General features: G+C 43.4%; 1 protein-coding gene across 7 annotated transcripts in view; it reads right to left on the reverse strand.

The window, feature by feature from the left end:
* Positions 1–24008, reverse strand: part of LOC144768757 (interferon-induced very large GTPase 1-like) — a 690917-nt gene that overhangs the window by 636091 nt on the left and 30818 nt on the right. For 2 of the 7 annotated variants that reach the window (XM_078652667.1, XM_078652664.1), the window contains exon 1: positions 6449–6560. The exons of 3 other annotated variants lie outside the window; for them this stretch is intronic. Coding sequence is in view for 2 of the 4 variants with exons in the window: in XM_078652663.1 (XP_078508789.1) it covers positions 20781–20983 (203 nt within the window). In the remaining 2 variants the exon portion in view is untranslated. Of the gene's footprint in view, positions 1–6448; positions 6561–20780; positions 21053–24008 lie in introns of those variants that run through there. 2 more of the 7 variants (XM_078652663.1, XM_078652662.1) reach the window with 2 other exon arrangements.

Below are 24008 nucleotides of genomic sequence, written 5' to 3' on the forward strand. Positions count from 1 at the left end.
CCCTAAGGGCATGTGTGTGCGCAACATGAAACTTTGAAAAATGCACAAAAGTGCATTTTTCAAAGTTTTTGCAAATTACCATGAAGTTCAACTTCATGGTAATTTGCTCCCCCTATTAGCGAAATCGCTAATTGTTTGACTTTGTTGCATTGCATTTAAGGAATCTCAATTTGGGATTCCTTAAATGCAATCGCAATTTAAGGAATCTCAATTTAGAGATTCCTTAAATTGAGATTTTTGCATTTGGGATGATGCATCCCAAATGCAAAACTACCAGTCGCAAAGGGGCAAATTCTGAGAATCTGCCCGTTTGCAACCGGTTTTTAGCTTGATGCATGTGGCTGTTTGTGTACAAAGGTGCTGCACCGGATGAAATGTGTAAACTTTAGTAAGGATGCTTCATTTTCTGATTAGAGGAGACCATCAGGGGGTCGAATTAGCTGGGTGGGCACAGGCCTATCTTGCAAGATGGAGGAACTTACAATTCCTTTCTCAGATATTTTGTGTATCTCCTGGTTTTCCCGCATTTTACTATGTATATTTTATATGTGTATCTTAGACCTGGAGCGTAAAATAGATTTTCCCCGGCCCTAGAGCTGTTCATCACACATTTGGCATCATCCCACGCTGGAGTTTACATATGATAGTAGGGAATTCCCAATACCTTACGGATAAAGTTCGTCTTAAGATCTTACAGACCGCACTTAAAAACTGGGGGTTTATCCGTAAGGTATTGGGAATTCCCTACTATCATACGTACACTCCAATTTGGGATTCTCCGGGCACTCCTGCGTGTCTTCAGGATCAGCTTTCACTTCCTTTGAGAACAGCTGGAATTTTGAAATGGGGGGACTTATGGGTAGACTCAGGCCTTATGGACTGGAACTCCCTAACATTACTTACAAACGGGCTACTGACGAGATTTAAATTCTACCAATTATCTGCTTGGTGGTCAAGCCAGACTTTACAGCGGGAAAAAGATACTGGGATTCTGGATGCAATTCGTAGAGGGGGGGGTGGATTAGAGAAGTTTCATTCTGGTATAAATTGTTTACTACTGACGAAAAGAATAACTTACATCTTGAACTGACAAGCCTCTGGGGGAACATAATAGCTGAATTCCCCGAAGAGCACAGTAAAATCTGGTCAGACTCCTTTTCTTTATCCCAGAAATTAATCAAACCAGCTAATCTAGGGCGGAATCATTTATTCACGCCTACAGAGTATATTGGACCCCGGCTAAATTATATAAGATAACGCAGAACAATTACTACTGCCCCCGCTGTAAACTCATAGCTGCAGATGATATCCATATATTTTTGGAATGCCCGGAGATCCAGGAGTACTGGAGAGCGATAGTTGGTTTCCTGGGTGAGGTACTATTAACAACCATTTCATGTACACCCAGGTTAGTATTTTTTGGTTTACCTCATGACTACAACATCAATAATTTACATTCACAGTTTATCTTCTATGTGGTGGTTATTGCTAGAAGAGAAATATGTAAAGAATGGAAGTCAGCTGCCCCTCCCAGATTTGCAGAGTGTCTAAAAAATATAATGGAAGTCTGTAAGATGGACATGGCCGGTCGCGATGGAAACACCGAGAATGTATGGTCAAAACTGGAGGTCTGGTCGAACAAGTAAACGGTCCGATGGTTATGCCAGAGGTTGTGTCGGTCCTGTCCTCCCCTGGCCTGAATTATACCACCATAAGTCAGGGGAGTTGGATAAGGAAAAAACCTACCTCTGGGACATCCCTGTCTGCTAGATACTGACCCCGGGGCGGATACAGAATTGTCAGTTTAAATGGCGACAGTGAGACCCATCTAGAGCATTCAAAAACTGGTGGCACATATGAGGACAAAAATTTTTTTTTTTTAAATCCCCGGCTGGAGTTTGGAAATTAGTAGGAGGAGATTTTAATTGTCAATTCGAACCCCTAGAGGGCAATTTAGTGGCTTTGACACAGGAAGAAGAGTGTGTATGGTCCATTTCCAAGCTAGTAATTCCTCCAATTATAACATGGTTACCTTCAGTCTTCCAAATTTCTGCTATAGCATTGAACCAGGGCTTACACGCTTGTAATGGCAGAACTGCATCTGATGGAGATGGAAAACATACTTTTAACCGCCCTTCCAGCACTAGCCTTATCGATTATCTTCTGGTGGATGTGTGGGCCTGCCCTTATGTAATCAATATGGAGGTCCTTCTGAGAGAGTATAGTGACCATAACGCACTCTCCAGTGTCATATCTCTTCCATTCTGTGGAATGTTACCTAACTCTCCGGATCCCTTTGACAGCAGATTGAGGCCAACCAACAACTTGCACAGAGTGAAATGGCGTCAAATGTCACATTCTGAGCAAAGGGTGGGGCAGTCTATAAAATAGTAGTAGAACATTTGAAATATCTACTACTCAAGTTCAAGCAGGCAGATTTCAGTGATAAACAGGAGAAGATCAGTGCAGGCCATACTAAATTGTGTGGAGATCTCTATAGACTCTTCCTTGTGGAAGCTAAAAACGTTGCAGGTAAGCAGTCCCCTCCAACATGGTTTAATCCCTGATGTAGGCGGGTCATGGCTGCCCTGGTGCAAGCCATCAAGCAGCAAGATAGGTTAGAGATCCAAACCAAAAGCATTGCTTACAAAAAGACTATCTGCCAAGTCAAGAGGGAGTGGGAGGAGGCAAAAGAGGAGGCACAAAACGGGGATCAGACGTATTTTTGGAATGTGGTATCTTCAGGTTCCGCAGAGGGATTTCATATTGTGTAGACTAATGTCCCTGCTGCTGATTGGGTCACACATTTTTGTAGAATATGTTCTGTAATAGGAGAGGCTAGTTCTTCAGCAGCTTCTAGCTTTGATAGGTTAGTGGGCTTGAGATATATTCATGACAGAGCGGAGATTTCTAGTATTACACTGCAAGAAGTCAGATATGTGATTTTTAAAATCATCCCTAATAAGGCACTGGGCCCAGACAAAATCCTGGGTAACTTTCATTGCAGCGAGATGGACGTTTGGGGTCCTTATTTTACTGTTGTCTTTTCTGCCCACTTCAAGCTATTCTGTCTGATTAGGGGGGAAACCCCGAAACCGGTCCTAGGATGCTTGTTTCCAGGTCCAGGGAGGACCTGGCTTGGCAGTTCGGGCTGGACTTTTCCCACGAGGAACTGGGTCAAGACTGATTTGCATATGACCAGGTCTAAACTGGGGTGGCATGGTGAGCAAAAGAATGATGGATTCAACCCAGATCTCTTGACAGGGGGGTAAATGTTTTGATTTGTTCTGCATTCTGTCCATCAACTGTGTGTCTTTAGCTTTCTCGCTCTTTGTGTGCCAGATATACCCAGGTGTGGGTCCTGGGCTCACTGTGCCACTGGAATCAACCTATTCTGGCTGATGAATGCGCGTATGTGCGAGAATGTGATGTGATGCTTGTTTGTTGTTGGCCCTGGCACACTGAAGATAATTATCATCTTAGAGATACTAAGAGAAAAATATGAATGCTGGGATATTTCCAGCATTTCTTAACATTACAGACACCTGTGACAAAATGCTAGCACTTGGGCACTGGGGCGATTCTTGGTGTTAAGGGGTACTGGCATATAAATGTCGTATACTTGTAAAGCGCACAGCTGCCCCAGCAAAGGGGCGTCCCGGCGCTGTATACCGCTGGGGAACCGATCCTGGCTTTCCCTGTGAGATGGTCCCTCCTGGCCATCTCCAAGGTGAAGACAAGCATCCCCGGCGCTGATGGGGCCGTTAGTGGAGATTAAGCAAGCTATTGCCCAGAGTTGCTGAGTGGGACCCATGGTTAGAGTAGGCACCGAGGCGAGAATTATCGAGTCCGCTGACCTTGGCCCAAGACCCTGCCGCGTCGGGAATCGAACCCTGGTCCCTTCCGGGTCTGCCGCCTCTAACCAGTGAGCCACACCACTCCACTCATACTAGAGGTAATTCAGGGCACCAGTAGAATAATGCTGGTGTACTTGAGGAAATTCTTGGTAAGTGGACTCCAGTGGCAAATACTGGTACTAGCACAATAGAGGTAATTCATGCCATAAAGGGGGACAGACTGGCATACAGGAGAGTGGCATCAATGACAAAATGCTGGCCCTGACATACTGAGGTAATTTTTGACATAGCAGTCACATATGGTATATGGACAGCATAAACTGCAGAATTCTGGCACTGGCATATTTTATGTCATTTTTGATATAATGGGGCAAACAAGTCGAGTCAACTCCTGGGAATGCTACAAGGTCAGTCCAGAATGCTGACTTGCAATCAGCACATGCACGTGGGTCCGTGACTGATAGACGAGGCTGCAACATAGCAATCCTGCCTCCTTTTACTATTGTACTATTCACTTTAATCCTCAGCCCACCTTCACTTAAGTCAAAGAAAAGCTATCAGCGTCTTGAAATTAAACAGTTTGATATATTACAGCATACAGTGTGCAACAAACTTGTGGAAATACATTCAAAATATAATGTGTTTATATTTTTGATGGTTAGAGACCTTAATACAGTTTAAATCTTTAGAATTATATACAGTCCAGCCAAGTATCACGCATCAGACGTGACACTAACGCATTTCAGTGAGGTGCTCCGCATCACCACACTGAAATGCTTTGTCACGCATAATGCACAGTGTCTCAGCTATCACTGTGACTGAAGTGCTGCAAAGTGTGTGCCTGTGAGTATGTGGCAGCTCAGCTGGCTGGCAGCGCGCTTGGTCTGCCTGCGCTGAATTGCTGCTCCCGTAGGCTTCCTGCTGCTAGCTACAATGTATCTCTATCCAGGATTCCCGTGGCGCCATGCGGCTGAGTCACTGTTAGCCAGATATCCTGCCTGACCTCACAGCCTTCCAGTTAAATTGCGTGCAGCGTGAAAAAAACGTGTGACCGGCGTGGCGCCATGAGGACTTCCCTGTGCGCGTGGAGAGTTTGTGTTCTAAGGCTGGCAGGTCACTTGTTTGCAGCCGGGCCGGCCGCACAATGTACTAGGCCCGCAGCGCTGCAGATCGCACCTTTCCTTTTGTGGCCTTGAATAGCCGCTGACCCGCAACTAGATCATTTCAAGTATATTAATGTATAATTCCGTGCTGGTTTAGAGAGGGTGCGTCACGGTTGCAGCAGTCACCAGAACTCACTGAGAACACAGCCCGACAGCCACCTGGACCTCCAAGAGTAAGACCGATATGTGTGTGTGTGGGGGGGGGTTGGGGCGGTGGTTCGCTTGTTGAGGCCTCAGCTGCCAGCTGCCTCGAGTCGCACACACACCAGTCAGGCAGCGCTGCCTGTTTGAAAATCATTGAAAGCAGAAAAGTTGTTTAGCACCTGGAATGTGGAAAGATCGCACGGACCCAGTAATGCCGGGCCTTTTTCCATGTATTTTTCCACAAAAAGGGGAACAAATCCACCTGCTCAGAAATGGCCCAAAAATCATGGGGATGGGAGTGATTGAAGGATGACGTTTGGGGTCCCGTGGGTGGGGGAGCAGTGCAGCCTAAATGAGCCTGATCTCACACATGTTTTCTCGGCAGGGAGGAGGGATGAGAAGGGTGCAATGCCCTGTCTGTCATACTTTTGGCGGTTGGAACAGTCATAGCTGCCAAGGTTTCAGATTGCTATGTGTGACATTTTAATAATTTCATTGCAATTATGAGTGACATGGGGAGGAGGGTGCTGATTGTTTATAAATAAAATATTAGCTTTAAAAGCATCTGCTGCAGAGTTCGACTTCCTGTTGCTCAAATGAGGTTACTTTCTGCTATTTGGCAATTTCCATTGACTTCGTTCCATTATTTTGATTGCAAGAAATTGCCACTCTGTGTTACATATTTAGTCTTTGCCTCTCTTAAATCCACAGAATCTATGAAAATGTCACACATAATCAATCTGAAACTTTAGTAGCTATTCTCAAATGGGTGTACTTTCCGATATTTACATGATTCCCTCATCTTCATTGCTTGATTTTGCTAGCGAGAAAGTGTCACTCGTAGTCGTTGAAATGTCACTCATAATTGCAATGAAATTATGAAAATGTCACACATAGCAATCTGAAACCTTGGCAGCTATGTATATAATTTTTAGAACCACTTGCAAAATTAATACATTTACCCAATTCAACATGGATCGTCGTTGCCGTGTGTGTCAGCCCGGGAAGAGACAGCTTCCTTGGCTGGCAACCGTTTATTTCCGCCGCACCGAACACTTCACAGGTCTTTTAGAAGACCATTGCTTTGTTGTGTTTTCACCCCTTCTTAGAGCCCCTGCATCTCCAGTCTGCATATTGCCGAAGAATTAACACTCCCCCTCCCCCCCCCCCTCTGAAATTTTAATTAGCCCCCCGAAATGTGGCTCTAGTTGCGCCTCTGGTAGGGAGCGCTAGACGTTATTAGCAACCAATATATTCTGCAAGCAGTAACTTATAGTATCTCACCTTCCTTTGAGCCTCCGGTGTGATACTCGCAGGCGGTTTCTCCGAGGCTCGAGCTGCAAGTCGAATCGGCAAGTAACGAAGACAAACCCTTTGCTTCTGGTGATCACGTGATAGGAGCGCGAGGCCAGATAGTTGGGGAATTCCAGCTTTAATATCGCTTTCAGTTTCAAATTGAGTAGAAGTACGTTTACCCAATTAAACACAGATCACAATTCAATCAGTGTATATCAAACATGAACAGTTTCCTTGTTTTCTGCAACAATCTATTGAAAAGCATCCTTTCAATGAAGTAGCTGCATTACTAAAGGTGCCACTTTGTTGATTAGCGTGACATAAGCTCCGAGTATTCTGTTGTAATGTAGAAGGACTGTTTCGGTGTAGCAACCTGTCAACTTTGGTGGCTTCGGTTGTGGGCGAAGATAATGCTCTTCAGAGTGAGCGACGAAGCTGAAGTGCAAGCAGGCAGGGCACTTACTCCTCACCTCATCTCATCTCTTTCCTTCTTGGTTTTTATTTTAGTTGATGCGAGAGGAACGATAAATAATCTCCCATGTTTGTACGTGTGTAAGTGCTTTCGCTACGTGACACTCTAGGGTGGAAGTTATTTGGCCCGAGGTTATCTACATGCACTTGCAGAGATCGCACGTTATCAGGACTTTAAGTGGGCCAGGTCCTGTCGGTGCTCAGCACCAGCAGTTCTTTAAAGCAGGTGCTGAGAGAGGTCCTTATCGGGCTCTCCAGTTTTGCCCTCGCCCTCAGTGTGTAAAGAAAATTCTTAACACTGACTTTGATTTAGCTCCAAAGAGACTCGTTATAGTTCTTTCACAGTCTCATCATTTCAGAAGTGAAGCATTTCCAATATTACATAAAACAAAGCCATAGCTGTTGTTTATTTATCTTACGCAAGTAGCAACCATTGACAAAGTCAATAGTCCTGGCTTGTTGTCGCTGTAATGTTACTTGTATTATCATACCTGCCAGCTCACAGGGTGCCACCGTGTGGCACATGATATCGGCTCCCATCACACGGTCTCCCGGTGAGGAGCCGATATCACACAGTGGCAGGGAGCATTAGCTGAAAACCACTGTAAATAGTTGTTTTCAACTCGTTTTCCAAGGCTTTGAACTGCAGACTTCCATTAAGGGGTGTGAAAACAACCCATGACATGGCACCAGTTTCAGCAAGCTTTTTTAGGTCGAGCCTGGGCAGCGCATGCGCTGCTCTGCAAGGCATGCTGTATTCAGGTAGGGACCTGAAGCTCCGCCGATTCTCTGCCCTAATTTTTCATTGGTTTGTTTCATTATTGTCAACTGCAAACTGGCTGTTTATTAGTCAATAGGCTTAAAAGTCCATCCTTACTAGCGCCTTGTCTCATTTTGTAACCTCCCATGGCGACACCCCCGTTACGTGTTGTTACTCTGTAGGCTTTAATTACAACCTCTGAGCACTATTTGCTCAAGTAGCTTTGTCCTGCCTGCAGGACAAGCTCTCTCCCAACTTTATTTTTTTTTATAGCACCAGCGCCAAATGTATTTGCAATGCAAAAGGCCTCGCATTTGCGAGAGTTTGAACTATTGGCATTATAAATGACAATGCCTTTTATTGATCTATTTTAGCTCAAGTTCTCGTAAATGCGAGACCTATTGCATTGCAAATGCTTGTTTTTTAGGGGGAACTTGGAGAGGCGGGATGGGGTTCAAAAGTCGCTCGTAGTACTTTTTGGCACCAGGCCCGCACCCTCCGCACACTATGAGATTGTTCTTCAAGTTGGCAGGTTTGTATTATATATCTGAATGCAATAACAGAAGCAGCAAAATAGCAATCAGGCGGCACACACTGTGCTAATCATAGATTTTTAGCTTATGCATTCTTAAGCCACGCCCTTAATTACATCGGCCACGCCCCCTTCAGAGACTCCCCATTTTTATCCCACTTAAAGCCCTGCACTTATACTTTTCTCCTTTCTTTCTATAAGTATTCATCCATGTGTGAGCTTAACTGTACAATATGAGACCAAGTGGGTCTTTTGTAAAGTTGTCAAATAGTCCTTGGAGCATAGAAGAGAAGGGGGTAGGGGGGTGTTTGCAAGTCATGCATTAACTAGCTGTGCCACTGTTGTTTTAAATGAAATAGGGCACTTAAGCTCTTTCTACATGAAAGTGACACGCCTCTTTGAAGAACTTTTTTGTCTCAAAAGTAGCTACATGGACACACGTACTTGACAATAATTCCAACGCTTTTGCAGTTCAATAGCAGCATTAATATGATTTATCATTAACCAACTTAGGCCCTTGTTCCTAGAGTGGTGCAAATCCTTTTCAGATGCCACCGGATTTTTACATATGAATCAGAATTACAATTTATGCTCTAATCACTGCCCAACGGGTGCAAATTGTGTAGATAAAAGGCACACATTTCAAGTTTACATACCTCGTGTCATTGTTATTCTACCATGTGTCCTCTGTGGCAGAAACCTAGACTGACAAAATTGAGAGCTGAGGTCAGAGGGGCATGATTTTTTCATTAGATTCATATAATGAGCATGATTTGATTTGATTTGATTTGTGAATTTATAAAGCGCACGATTGCCCGTGGGCGTCTTGGCGCTAAGTCGATGGACTACCGGGTACAGTGCTATATCTAAGCTGTGAACAACCAGGTTTTTACCTCTTTCCTGAATGTTAGCAGAGATGTGCTGTTTTTGATTGTAATAGGAGAAGGCCTTAGCCCAGTCCTGGATGGTGACATACCTAGGCTGGGGAGCAGTAACATCTGTGACCTGCTCTAGCTTTAAAGTAAATTGTATTACTTTATGGTCTGACCAAGTAACGGGCAGTATTTCCACAAACTCGATGTTGGTGTTTGAGGTGAAGATCCAATTGAGGGTGTGCCCTGCCACATTTGTGTCTTGCTTAACAATCTGCTCTATGGATATGTTAGACATTGTATTAGTCAATGTTATCGTATTTCTATCTGAGCTCTTTTCTAAGTGTACATTAAAATCGCCCAGGATGGTAAAGTCTGAGTCTTTTACGCTAGATTCTAAGAACGGACTTAATAGCTGAATCAGAGGAGTTTTAGCCCTAGGCAGTCTATAAACCAAGAGACATTTCCAAGTATAGTTGTTTGTGATGGAAATCTGAAAAGATAGGGTCTCGCAGTCCGGGATACTGCCCAGGTCCGAGTCCCAGGCTCTCAGTTGGTCCCGGAAGATGATAGCCAGGCCCCCCTCTTTTCCCTTTTCTATCTGCCCGGATCATTGAATAGCTTTCTGGTATGACTAATGCTATATTTGAATCTGAGGCGTCGTCTGCCCATGTTTCTGTAATGAAAACTAAATCAAGATTTTGTCTTTCCATTAGTTCGGTCATTTCTGTGTTGAGTTTTACTGATTACCGTGCATTGATTAGTCCAGCCTTAATGACTTTGGTAGACTTCCTGATAGGGTGGGTATGTTGCAGCATTAGTCCCTTTGTTTTAGTAAATTTAAATGACATCTGGCAGTTTATGCAATCCTTAGTTTCTGCCAGCATATTCAGCGTAGGGCAACTGGGATTGGACCGGAGTATAAGCAGTTCGTTTCTGGGTAGGATAGCCTCTCATTAATTAATTTATTTTGTGCAGGGGTCTTTTGTCCTAGGCCAGGCACGGACGGGTGCAGATGGGCTTGCCTTTGGCGCATCCGCCCTGTCATGGATTTTAGAAGGGCGTGCAAAGATCAGCATGAGCGACTAGACCGCTCAAGACCGGAAATGCCCCTGAGCCGGAAGTGTGTCAGCTTTCAATATTGCCTTTCACTTAGAATAGTCAGCATCTGCCTCACCTTAAAAAGATTATACATCATGAGCCTTTTTCCACTCTATATTTTTCCAATATGACGCTAAATCATTTATAGTACATTCCAAAATGGCGCATATTTTGCAGTGATGAGGTTGGTCCTATGTTTGTATCTACACCCACGGCGTGAAGTTGGTCCTATTTTTATATTCACACCGACGTCGTGAATTTGGGCTCAGTGTTTTCGACATATTGTCATGTTGACCTATCGAGGTAATATCCCGTTGAAATCATGATGTATTGATGCCAAGATCAACGAGTGGCCATGTTTATAAAATAAACCGAAATTTTCTGACATTTGATAGAAAATGATTAGATATGTGATATTTAGGTTTTTATTTGTACAAAGCCAGGAGAAAATAGAATAGCTAAATAAAATAGAAATACACTTATTGTATTTAGCGGGTACAAGTACCTAAGTAGTCAAAATTGTTGTTTTATCCTACTACAAGATGGCGCCCGTTCTTACTATGCAGGTCTAGATCGACATCAAGGTACAACCCACAAACAAAGCCTCAATTGCACGTGACCCTATCCTCCGCGCCACTGACGATATTTAAACTGGCCTCAGGTGCAGTTTCCCCTCACTCGACCGCTACCCGCGGCCCATCACTGAGCTGACCAAGTGATACAACCCCAACTGTGACAAAGAGTCACACATCAATAAGACAACCTAAACAGCGACTAAAAAATTCGAAATGAATGTGGAGTAATGAGGCTACTGCCTCGGTATCCAAAAACTCACCACTGTCGGAAGGAATCTGACAGACGAAAACAAGAAAGAGCAAGTTTCCCCTCACAGCGCCTTTTCAAATGGATTAGATTCGGTGACACAAGAAGAAATGGACGGTAAGCTGTGTGTTGAGTTGGTGGGAAGTAGGGAAAACGTATGCACTCGAGTCAGCAGTGCGCCCCCCTTTTTCATACATAGTTGGGCGAGTGAGGGGTTGGGTTCAACAATTGGGATTAGTGTAGGATCATGTCATGAGGGTAACGCGCCCTATAGTTACATTCGGTGCATGTCGGCCTTCTAAATTAGACATGAACATTTGCTGCTTCTGACATAGGCCATCTTTTTCCACGTTAGTGCATTTATATATGCTATGGGCGAATAAATGAGCGCTACTGCGATCTTGTCCATGTGTATTTAACAGATATGATAGAGCGAGTTGTGTGGTATTAGTATGGACAGATACAACTTACGGGACAATATGGACCACACAGACAGGGATAATATATTTGAGGAAGAGGAAGCCATTGAGATGAGAACTATACTTTTACTGGGTGACTGCTGGCCTCACAAAGCAGCCCGCTCTGAATAGAAGAGCGTTTTGACAAGTTGTATGTTAGGACTTTGACTACAACTGACAGGGCCTTGGGCAAATGAGTGATATGTCTGTGGTTTTACATACTGTTTCAGGCTTCCTGAAAAGCACCACTGTCTGAATACAGAACTGAAAGGATAAAAAATCGTTGAATCGTAACCCACTAGAAGAACATATATAAAGTCAAACCTCTTGATGCCAACAAGGTCAGCTTGATTTATAATCGTGTTGATTTTCTCTTTTCTTGTGGAAAAACATTAGACTAACTGTGAGGCGTATATATATATATATGTCCTTATATTTTTTTTAGAGAACTCCGCCAAAGACTCTACTTGGGAGTGTCCAAATCATATAATAACAAAGTCCTTACACGTATGTTTTTAATAGGTAAGGATTTCTCTGTTAAAATCTTGGCCTTCTAGTAACAAAACCACAAGGGATATTTGATGGTTTGTTAGTGTTTACTATTGTTTCAGGACTGACAACTTAAACAAGTAACCATTCAACGTTTGATTGCGCATTTGCGCTTCATCACAGTTATTAAAGGGTAAGAATGTTTTAGATAAATAATTGCTGTAACAAGGGACACTATGGTCAAGAGGGACTATCTGTTCTTTATCTTTGATTTTTCTTTTTTCCCTTTCTTCTCTTTCTGAACTGATGTCAAAATGATTTTTGCTGGGGTCTTTTTGGCATATTGCTGGATACTATGAATATTTATTTATGTGTAAAAGAGAAACTCTAATAAGGAAGTTTAGAGAGTTGTATCTCCCAGTTGCTTGTGATATGTCAGAGAACGTGTACTCCAATGCAACCAAAAGTATTATTCATAGGCATATATTGCAACATGTAATTAATTGTCCTTCTATTAAATGGCATAGATATATTATGTTGTATTTTTTATTCCAGATACCCTGTGTCCGCACAAACTTTTCTCTGTCAAGGTCCTGAAGAAGGTGGTACAAGCCCACCGAAATGCGCGTTGACCTGGCGTAGAAATTCACATAATAATCTGTGTTACCTTAGCCACAGAAGACAAGAGACTGTTCTGGATGAGAAGGGTATTGTGTGTAGATGTATATATGAATAGTATGCAAGTGTGTTTGAATGTGTAGGTGTGCGGTATGCTGGGTATTTTTTCTGCTTTGTATATAAAATTTGAGAAATATACACATGATGATTTGTATTTTACTATTTATATGTATTGATTAAAAGAACATAACGAATTCCAAAAGGAAAAAATATATTTAAAAAAAAGTGAAAATAGTTTTTGATACAAAAAAATGAATAAATTAATGTGAACATAATTAAAGAAAGTTTCTGTCATTCTTTGAAGGACTCTTGTGAATTATGAGAACTATGTCATAAGATGAAAGTAGTTAGGCCACAAGCGAATTCTGTTTTGCTGTATTGTTGTTTTCCTCTCTTTTCCCTGGCCAGAAGTATTCAAGAGGGGGTCCCCTATTTATACTAGTGTCATAATGAGTAGGCCTTCATCAGATGACCCAATCGCTGGAGAAGGCAGTCAGGTACTGAAAACATGACTTGACTCACAGGACCCTGAGGAAATAGGGCTGAGTCAGAGTCAGGCTTGAGCTTTCATTGGGTAGTCCACTTCTACTATTAACAATATGAACAGTAAGCCGGACATCAGTTCTATTGCAGCAGCACCTGCAAGCAGTGTGGTCACTGTTGCACAATAGCCCTGAGACCTCAGATGCACATTGTGTGGCAGCATCTTGGGCAAGTCAGCTGAGCTCTGCTTCGGAGTTCACCGTCTGTGTGGATGTCACATAGCCGAGAACAGAATCCTATTAAAGCCAAGCTCAAGTTTTTGTTTATGCTCCAGAGCAGCCAGCATCCACTTGGTGAGGTTGTCCTATATTCACTTTAGGGAGACTGAAAAAGAACAGGCTGCACCAAGCATGAACAAAAGAGTTTCGCAGATTGCCCTTGGATGTGTGCCATGTCGACTCTTGTTATAGTTCTGTACTTAGGCACTCAGCCTGCAAAGGCAGTGTGTGGGTGCCAGGGTACAGGGTCCCTGAGGGTAGCACAATAAGTGCTGCAGCCCTCGGGGGGTCTTCTATGGTCACCATGCCCTGGGTACCTAGGGTACCATTTACTAGGGCCTGACAGGTGGCCAGAGATGACAATTGGGTCTTTTGTTTCAGCATAGTTTTAGGGAAGGAACACAGGCCCTGGGTACCTGGTTGGCAGGAACACAGGGCACACTCAGTCAAAGTACATCAGCAGTTCAGAAAAAAGTGGGGGCATATCAATGCAAGAAATATGGCACTTTCTCACACCACCCTTCTCTTCCCAGCAGTAACTACTTCTTATTAGTATTAGAAATCTGCCTCCGCAAAAAAATGACAAGTGAAATAATGTATGTGAAAGAGGATAAGAACCATGGAAAGAAAGAGAAACATAAAATATATACTAATGGCTATATGGGAGCATATCCCTGTTTGGGAAGGAAATTCAAGTTGATAGGAAAGAGAAGGGGCTAAAATCTAAATCAGAAGGTAGGTATGTGTTTGAGTAGGAAGTAGTAGTCTCATTTTATTGGCGGCAGGATGCAACAAGTAGTTTTTTCTGCTTTGGAATCTATCAGTTCTCATTCCCCTACTTTCATCCAATAATTGTCGGGTTAGCTATTGTCATATGGTTCACATTAGTTCGTGGAATGCAAGAGGCTTAGATGGGTACTGAAGGGGTATATATAATAAAGAACCCATCTAGAAATTTATAAGGACATTTCAACTCACTGAGGAGCTCTCCGACCATATGGAGGAACAAGACCACAGTTAAGTATACCAAAAATGTGTTAGTAATTATTGCAAAATATTAGAATCAGTATACTATGTAAGTCAGGAAAAAAGAATGATGTGTCTCAGATTGTTCAGAAGTATGCAGATATTTTGCCTTTTTTGTAATGACCTGTAACAAAGAAAAAAATTAAGATGTTGCCATAAACATCTTGTTTCTGTTGCTCAGTGTTAACCTAAGAAAAACAGATTGGGAGATAAAAGCCAATTTTTGTTTTCACTTCTTTGTTTTAACGTGTGGATTGACTACTTCCTCCCCCAGAAGCTATGTTCGTGTCCACCCACACACGCACCATGGAAACCACGGAAGTCACAGAAGCAGAGGGGAGATCGATGCGCTGGAGCACTTTTGTTCTTTTCCTCCGGTCTAACGGCTCTTGAACCGCTTATTCCAGCCATTTTCAGCCCATTCTGCACCCACCAGCACAGCTACCAATATGGGCATAGTGCCCCAGTGGTTCCTTGGCACCATTGTGCCAGCACATTCATTGCTGTGCCCACCTCTCCATCACTCACCCATTACACTTGTGGTGGAAGATGGATTTGACTGTATGGCAGAACGAGGTGACTTTGATCGGCTTGATTGGGCAGTGTTGGTCGCTCCATTGCGCGACTTGGAACTGAAACCGGCCTGGCACACAACTCAGCCCTCCCCTCCTCACCCCCATCGGCCGGTGAGGGGAGTGTAGCCGAGAAGTTTGCGAGGGCCGGTTTTGGCTGATTTCTTTACAGGGGGCCGATATTGCTGACCCCCGGTAACAAAAAGGGCCCCCACCCTAGCGGCCCACCAAGGAAACGCCTGGTGCCCGCTACGGCAAGTCCAGCCCTGTGGATCTCCACAATTGACCTTGAACCAGCTCTTAAGGGACTATGCTTGCTTGGTGAAACCTCCAGCCTGGAGGAGGGGTTATTGCAGGCGGGAGGGTCAGCTGCCCTTAAAGGAGAACTGATGAGGGTCTTGGATGCCTAGAAAACTAGAGACTCTCATTTCCTTTTGCCTAAGTTCCAGCTCCAGCATTAGCCCCAATTACTTCTGTTTCTACTTATCTTCCTGATTCTATGAACTACAGACCACAACAACATCTTTTTCATTCATGTGTGAGTGGTGGCGGCATCAGCAAGACCAGGGGAGGAGGTAAGAGGATGTATGCTGGCCACTTACTATTCTGTTCTGTACTGCCTTGTACTTCATTGTACTGTATATCAACTTTAGCGTCCTGAAGAGAGGTAATCTGTGCATCAGGCGTAGAACACAAAAAAAAACACTGTGGTCTGTTCCTTGATGTGAGCGGAGGCCTGCGAGACCCTGGGGATTGTGGGTTCTGTCAGGTCTCCCTAAAGCTTGTTGCATTTCAGACTCTTTATCTGCCATAAGGCATCTCTCCTGCCATTGACGCAGTGCAGCATATACGACTGGAAAGAGATACGCCATGGGGGTGCTCCTCCAATTTCTCTCTCTTCCAAGACCACTTTGATGGATAGGATGTTGCAATGTTGCAAGGAGCTGCAGGAGTTACCTCCACGGAAATAGAACTCACAGAGAGGAGATTGGACTTGGGCTCTGGACACTCGTAAGCATTAATACCAGTCACGAGCTCTATTTCCCCATCCATTCGTAATATGCCAGTAGCTGATCATTTGACTGCACTTCTGGATTATGATGGTAGAGAGGTCCTCCTTCCTGATTTATCACAAAACCCTTGTATAATTGAGGTGCCTCGGGAGGCCAGCCCCTAACCATCGGTGTTCACCAAGCAACCTAGGCGGTTGGCACAGGTGCAGGGTCATCATCCAGCTACCTCAAAGAAGTTGGAAAATTGTTTCATTTCTGACGCCAAGGACTCCAAGAGCGCCTCAAGACCTTCTAAAAACTCCTCCGTAGGCAATGGAACACACTCCACTCCTGCTTGGCCATTCAACTGAAAGGAGGATTAAACACTGAGTTAAAAATGTACTTGCTGTTGCACTTTCTCCACTTTTAGATCTATTGCAGACAATTGAACAAGGCCTCAGGGGTCTCATGCAAGTCATTCCTATGTTTGCAGGCCTTAAGTACTGCCCTTGTAGTTACAGCCAAGTCTGGCCAGTGTACCTCCTTAACCCCTTTGAATTCCACTGTATCAGATGGAGTGGCATTAAATAGCCCTATACCTGCTCAGCCTTCCACACATGGTTCACAGTCCGTAATTAATTCCCTACTCTTCAGCTAAAGTGGGTACTTGGGCCGGCATGAACCTAAAATGGGTATTACGGTAGTGTACTCAGATCTAGACTGTCCTTGGCAGAAAGCCGTATTCTATTTCAGAGTCACCCAGTGAATAACCTGCTTCCAGCTTCCTGCTCCTATGTTGGTACTTTGGTAGAGGTCCCACAGTTGCAAAAGTGACAGCGAGAGACCCCCGGGTGAACTTACCAATAAACTATTGGATTGGTTGGTGATAAATAGAAATTTTCCCCTTTCCCTTGCAAATAAGATCCTACTAACTCGTAGGGTTGGTGGTTAGGCCCTGGCAAGGCGGATAGATCTGGAGACTGTGTGGTCATCAATTTTAAGTCTCCCTATTCGGTGGAACATCTACTGATGGGATACCACAGTAGACGGGTGAGCTCTTCATGTACCAATTTGGTGCTATTGGCCTATTTTTACAAACCCTTTTATAGGTCAGCAGCCCCCCCCCAAACAGCATCAGCGTGCTGAGTTGGTCTCTGCCCTGTTGCATGTATCTACCTTCCCTGCTAGTGAACAAGGCATGTTTGGCTTTTCCACTTCTAACCAGTTTGATGTCCTTGCTGAGGTTGATTGACAAACCTCCCTAGCAGATTTTCATAGGTTCGCTCAGTCTGAGACAATGCATGTTGGAATCTGGGGAGATGTGGATGAACTGAAGCGTTCCACTAGGTCATTTTTGAAAGATTTTTAATTACCAGGAAGTAGGTCCCCTTATATATCATAGCTGGGCGACCTAAGCTGGTCATGATGGGTGACTCTCCAGTTATGAGCTATCCGGTGGTAATAAGAAGTTTAAGACAGAGAGCCTTGTCAGTGATAGATTTAATCACAGAGCCACCCATACCCGCAGGGGACCCATCTGATCCCCTTTTCATAGTCAGTATGGCTCTGACCCAGTCCAGGCCTAACTTTAACAATACCAAGATGGCTCCTCTTAATGATGCATCCCTAGATCCCTGGCCCTGCAAAGAAAGAGGAGGGAGGGCAGGGTCTGACTTTACAAATGCTTCAGCTGTACCTAGCTCAGCTCTCCCTTTGCAACTACTCTCCTGGAAAATTGATGGGCCCTTTTCTAAGCTGGATTGCCCTGACTGGACTCAGTTCATTGATTTTTATTACCTCTTTTTTTTCAAGAGACTTTGTGTACAAAGGTAATGCGCTGGATGAAATGTGTAAACTTTAGTAAGGCAGCTTTATCTTCTGATTAGAGGAGGCTATCAGGGGGTCAAATTAGCTGAGTGGGCACAGCCCTATCTTGCAAGATGGAGGAACTTACAATTTCTTTCTCAGATATTTTTTGTATCTCCTGTTTTTTTCCACATTTTACTATGTATATTTTAAATGTGTATCTCAGACCTGGAGCGTAAAATAGAGTTTTCCCGGCCCAGGAGCTGTTAATCACACATTTGGCATCATCCCTGGCTGGAGTTTGGAAATTAATAGGAGGAGATATCAATTGTCAATTCGAACCCCTAGAGGGCAATTTAGTGGCTTTGCACAGGAAGAAGAGTGTGTATGGTCCATTTCCAAGCTAGTAATTCCTCCAATTCTAACTTGGTTACCTTTAGTCTTCCACATTTTTGCTATAGCATTGAACCAGGGCTTACATGCTTGTAATGGCAGAACTGCATCTGATAGAGATGGAAAACATACTTTTAAGTTCCCTTCCAGCACTAGCCTTATCGATTATCTTCTGGTGGGTTTGTGGACCTGCCCTTATTTAATCAATATGGAGGTCCTTCTGAGACAGGAAAGTGATCATAATGCACTCTCCAGTGTCATATCTCTTCCATTCTGTGGAATGTTACCTAGCTCTCCTGATCCCATTGACAGCAGATTGAGGCCAACCAACAACTTGCACAGAGTAAAATGGTGTCAAATGTCTCATTCTGAGCAAAGGGTGGGGGCAGTCTATAAAATAGTAGTAGCACATTTGAAATATCTACTACTCAAGTTCAAGCAGGCAGATTTCAGTGATAAACAGGAGAAGATCAGTGCAGGCCATACTAAAGTGTGTGGAGATCTCTATAGACTCTTCCTTGTGGAAGCTAAAAACGTTGCAGGGAAGCAGTCCCCTCCAACATGGTTTAATCCCTGATGTAGGCGGGTCATGGCTGCCCTGGTGCAAGCCATCAAGCAGCAAGATAGGTTAGAGATCCAAACCAAAAGCATTGCTTACAAAAAGACTATCTGCCAAGTCAACAGGGAGTGGGAGGAAGCAAAAGAGGCAGCACAAAACGGGGATCAGACGTATTTTTGGAATGCGGTATCTTCAGGTTCCGCAGAGGGATTTCATATTGTGTAGACTAATGTCCCTGCTGCTGATTGGGTCACACATTTTTGTAGAATATGTTCTGTAATAGGAGAGGCTAGTTCTTCTTCAGCAACTTCTAGCTTTGATAGGTTAGTGGGCTTGAGATATGTTCAAGACAGAGCGGAGATGTCTAGTATTATACTGCAAGTAGTCAGATATGTGATTTTTAAAATCATCCCTAATAAGGCACTGGGCCCAGACAAAATCCTGGGTAACTTTCATCGCAGCAAGATGGACGTTTGGGGTCCTTATTTTACTGTTGTCTTTTCTGCCCACTTCAAGCTATTCTGGCTAATGAGGGGTGAAACCCCGAAAGCGGTCCTAGGATGCCTGTTTCCGGGTCCAGGGAGGACCTGTCTTGTCACTTCGGGCTGGACTTTTCCCATGAGGCACAGGGTCAAGACTGATTTGCATATGGCAAGGTCTAAACTGGGGTGGCATGGTGAGCAAAAGAATGATGGATTCAACCCTGATCTCTTGACTGAGGGTGAATGTTTTGATTTGTTCTGCATTCCGGCCATCTATTGTTTGTCTTTAGCTTTCTTGCCCTAAGTGTGCCAGGTATGCCCAGATGTGGGTCCTGAGCTCACTGTGCCACTGGAATCAAACTATTCTGGCTGATGAATGCGCTTATGTGTGAGAATGTGATGTAATGTTTTGTTTGTTGTTAGCCCTGGCACACTGAAGATAATTATCATCTTAGCGATACCAAGAGAAAAATACTAATGCTGGGATATTTCCAGCATTTCTTAACATTACAGACACCTGTGACAAAATGCTAGCACTTGGGCACTGGGGCGATTCTTGGTGTTAAGGGGTACTGGCATACTAGAGGTAATTCAGGGCACCAGTAGAATAATGCTGGTGTACTTGAGGAAATTCTTGGTAAGTGGACTCCAGTGGCAAATACTGGTACTAGCACAATAGAGGTAATTCATGTCATAAAGGGGGACCACCTGGCATACAGGAGAGTGGCATCAATGACAAAATGCTGGCCCTGACATACTGAGGTAATTTTTGACATAGCAGTCACCTATGGTATATGGACAGCATAAACTGCAGAATTCTGGCACTGGCATATTTTATGTCATTTTTGATATAATGGGGCAAACAAGTCGAGTCAACTCCTGGGAATGCTACAAGGTCAGTCCAGAATGCTGACTTGCAATCAGCACATGCACGTGGGTCCGTGACTGATAGACGAGGCTGCAACATAGCAATCCTGCCTCCTTTTACTATTGTACTATTCACTTTAATCCTCAGCCCACCTTCACTTAAGTCAAAGAAAAGCTATCAGCGTCTTGAAATGAAACAGTTTGATATATTACAGCATACAGTGTGCAACAAACTTGTGGAAATACATTCAAAATATAATAAGTGTTTATATTTTTGATGGTTAGAGACCTTAATACAGTTTACGTCTTCAGAATTATATATGTTTTAGAACCACTTGCAAAAATAATACATTTACCCAATTCAACATGGATCGTCGTTGCCGTGTGTTAGCCCGGGAAGAGACAGCTTCCTTGGCTGGCAACCGTCTTATTGCAGCCGCACCGAATACTTCACAGGTCTTTAGAAGACCATTTACTTGTTAATGAGGCTTTGTTGTGTTTTCACCCCTTTTTAGAGGCCCTGCATCTCCACTCTGCATATTGCTGGAAGAATTAACTCCCCCTCCCCGAAATTGTAATTAGCCCCCCAAAATGTGGCTCTAGTTGCGCCTCTGGTAGGGAGCGCTAGACGTTATTAGCAACCAATATATTCTGCAAGCAGTAACTTATAGTATCTCACCTTCCTTTGAGCCTCCGGTGTGATACTCGCAGGCGGTTTCTCCGTGACTCGAACTGCAAGTCCAATTGGTAAGTAAAAAAGAAAAACCCTTTGCTTCTGGTGATCACGTGATAGGAGCGCGAGGCCACATAATTGGGGAATTCCAGCTTTAATATCGCTTTCAGTTTCAAATTGAGTAGAAGTACGTTTACCCAATTAAACATAGATCAAAATTCAATCAGTGCATTTCAAACAAGAACAGTTTCCTTGTTTTCTGCAACAATCTCTTCTTTCTGAAAAAGAAAAGCATCCTTTCAATGAAGTAGATGAATTACTAAAGGTGCCACTTTGTTGATTAGCGTGACATGAGCTCTGAGTATTCTGTTGTAATGTAGAAGGACTGTTTCGGTGTAGTAACCTGTCAGCTTTGGGGGCTTCGGTTATGGGCGGAGATAAAGCTCTTCAGAGTGAGCGATGAAGCTGAAGTACAAGCAGGCAGGGCACTTACTCCTCACCTCATCTCATCTCTTTCCTTCTTGGTTTTCAGGTTTCGCCTATGCAGCGCGCATGCGCTACATAGGCAAAAAGACCTTGTGTTATTAGTACGGCTTTTCAGCCAAAAACGTGCACGCGTTCCATTGCCTTCAATTGCCTGCAACGTGTGCACGTCAGGCGATTTACTTGCGGGCGCGAGCCCTGCTATATGGTAGCAATTATCGCTCCCGCAAGTGAATCGCGCAGGCCCCCCTCCTCCCCGCTGCTTCCGCGCGAGGCGCACGCCTCCCCCTGCTGCTGCGCGAGCTTGATGAACCTTCAGTCATTGCCGCTAGCAGGATTATACAACTCGGGCCTGCCCTTCCGAGGACTCCCTCAATGCTCCACCTGGGGGAAGCTCCGCTTTCGCCGGTCCTCCAGCTCTTTGTGTCTCGCACTGTTCAGGAGCCTACCCCTGTGGGCGCTTCGGTGCACAACACCACAATGTCCCCCCACACCCTCTCTCGTGTCTGAGCGGTGCTTCCGCTGGGCCAACACTCCAGTGCTGATTCTTTGCAGGCTCACGCACTGCTCACCTTCTACCTCCTAGCCAGCAGTCACGGGCCGTAGGTCCCTCCACACATCCTGGAACAGAAGCCAAGCAAAAGGTCATTAGAAGGAACCAAGATAAAAAAAAATTCCTGTTCAGGCGGTTCCCCGGATATCGCTTACGATTATACATTTTATCTTTCTATTCGTTCTGCTTGGTCGGGTTAATATTTGCTCCAGCCCCACAATGTGTTTCGCTTTTACATAGGAAACTAGATGTTTCAGATATGGGCACAACTGGCTATTTGTTTGAGTACAAAGGTATTTGCGAAGGTCGTAACTTTGAGCCGTTCCTGTATGTCGGAGATGGGCCTCCGTAGCCACAACATATAGTCAAGAAAGCTCAATTAGGAAAATCCATAGTTGTACAATGTAGAGATTTCTCTGGCGAGCCCATCTCATCTTTGATCTGCCACATAAAATACACTTGATTTGTGGCAGGTCTCTTTTCTCTGGAGCTGGAGGACATGGGTCATAGAATTCCCTTGAAGGACCTGTGTATCTACTAATACTATCTTGGAAATTTTAATACATTTGGAAAGGGCCAGAGATAAAAAATTTATAATAAACTAATAGGATTTTTTAGGTGAGGAAGTGTAAAATATTGTTGGACATCAATGAAAAAAAAACTTTTTTCGGCTTAGCTAGTCATAAAAGTATATAAAAACAATGCATACATTTATAACTTCACTTAAAGTTTAACACACATACCTATGAAAAGTATCGAAACAAATAGGTGGGTTTTTGTAAGGATGTGGGAGCATGTTTGCCTCCTGAAGTTTAGCTGTCTCTTTCTGGGTCTGCCTGAGGATGTAACGCATGATACTTCCTACCACTCTGTGAGGCTTCTGATTTAGCTGGCATTTGAGGTTGTTAATATACTTAAAGAAAATATTAAGGCAATATGTTTTGTTATAAATATTAAGAACTAAAATGTGGCATTTTATGTTGTAAAATGGTATATTTTCAGAAAATGTCAAGTATTTTTCAGTAAATTACGAATGAAAAGCTGGTTTTATAATAAAAGATGTTGTATTGTACAGAATGCTATTGTTTGGGCTAAGAACGTATTTACTAAAACGAAAATTTAGCATTTTAGAGACAAATAGTTTTTGTTTCCAAAATGACAAAGGTAAAAAAATGACAGAATCACTTTGTTTACTCAAAGTGAAAACCTGTGCCTTAGGTAAATATGGTAGTATTAATTGAAAATGCCATGCGCATATTTCCACCCATAACTTGTGGTGCATTTGCGAAAAAATAAACTCGATATGAGTGACAGTTCTTTCTGGTGTGGGTACACCCTGTGCTCATGACAATGCATAATTTTTGCTGTTGTTTCAGGACAGTATAACTTGCATATCAAATCCATTTTTTTAAAGTTACTGCTTATGGAATTTATTTGCTACTCTGACGCAGTGCTTAATTTGAGCAGGTGCTTTCAGTTGCTCAGCACCGGCACTTCTTTCACAGGGCCGGGGCTACAATTTCTGACCCTGCAGGTGGTGGTCTCAATATTAATTGTTCAAATTAAAAATAAAAAGAATAACATACATTGCATGGTGACTGGCTGGTAAATGTTCATTGACAGGCCAGCATACGCCTGTTCAGGCAGGCATGATTGTGTATCACCACTTTAATGATGATGCCATCATGCTGATCACAAATCCAAGAAGTCATCGACAAACTATGGCTTGCATTCTATTCCCAGAGACTGCTGCACCCTGCCACTGCCAGAGCCTAAGCCTCCCATTGGATAATTGTTGCTGGGTTTAGTTTAGTTTAGTTTAGTTTAGTTTTATTATGCTTGATTAATTAAAACAGTTGCATACAAAGGATAGAAGATTTCTTGTGATAAAATTGATCTATAATAAAAAGTTTAACATCATATTAAAATAGTACAAATTATTAAAACATTCTATAAATTAGCTTTGCTTATTACTTATATTATTTTATGTACGGTTATACTTGTTACGATCCATTCAGTTCATATGAAGATTAGCCTTTTTGCTACTCTTTCCCATATTTTATTCTTTTTGCAGTTATATCAAGGAATTTCATTAGCCGGCAATTTAGCTGAATCAGATCCGGGTTAAAGCACAACATTAGCGCTTGTCTACATGTTCTGGCTCCGTATTGAATGAATGCTGATTTTAACAGGGTAGC

Source organism: Lissotriton helveticus, chromosome 7 (genome assembly GCF_964261635.1).
Source record: "Lissotriton helveticus chromosome 7, aLisHel1.1, whole genome shotgun sequence".
Classification (NCBI taxonomy): Eukaryota; Metazoa; Chordata; class Amphibia; order Caudata; family Salamandridae; genus Lissotriton; species Lissotriton helveticus.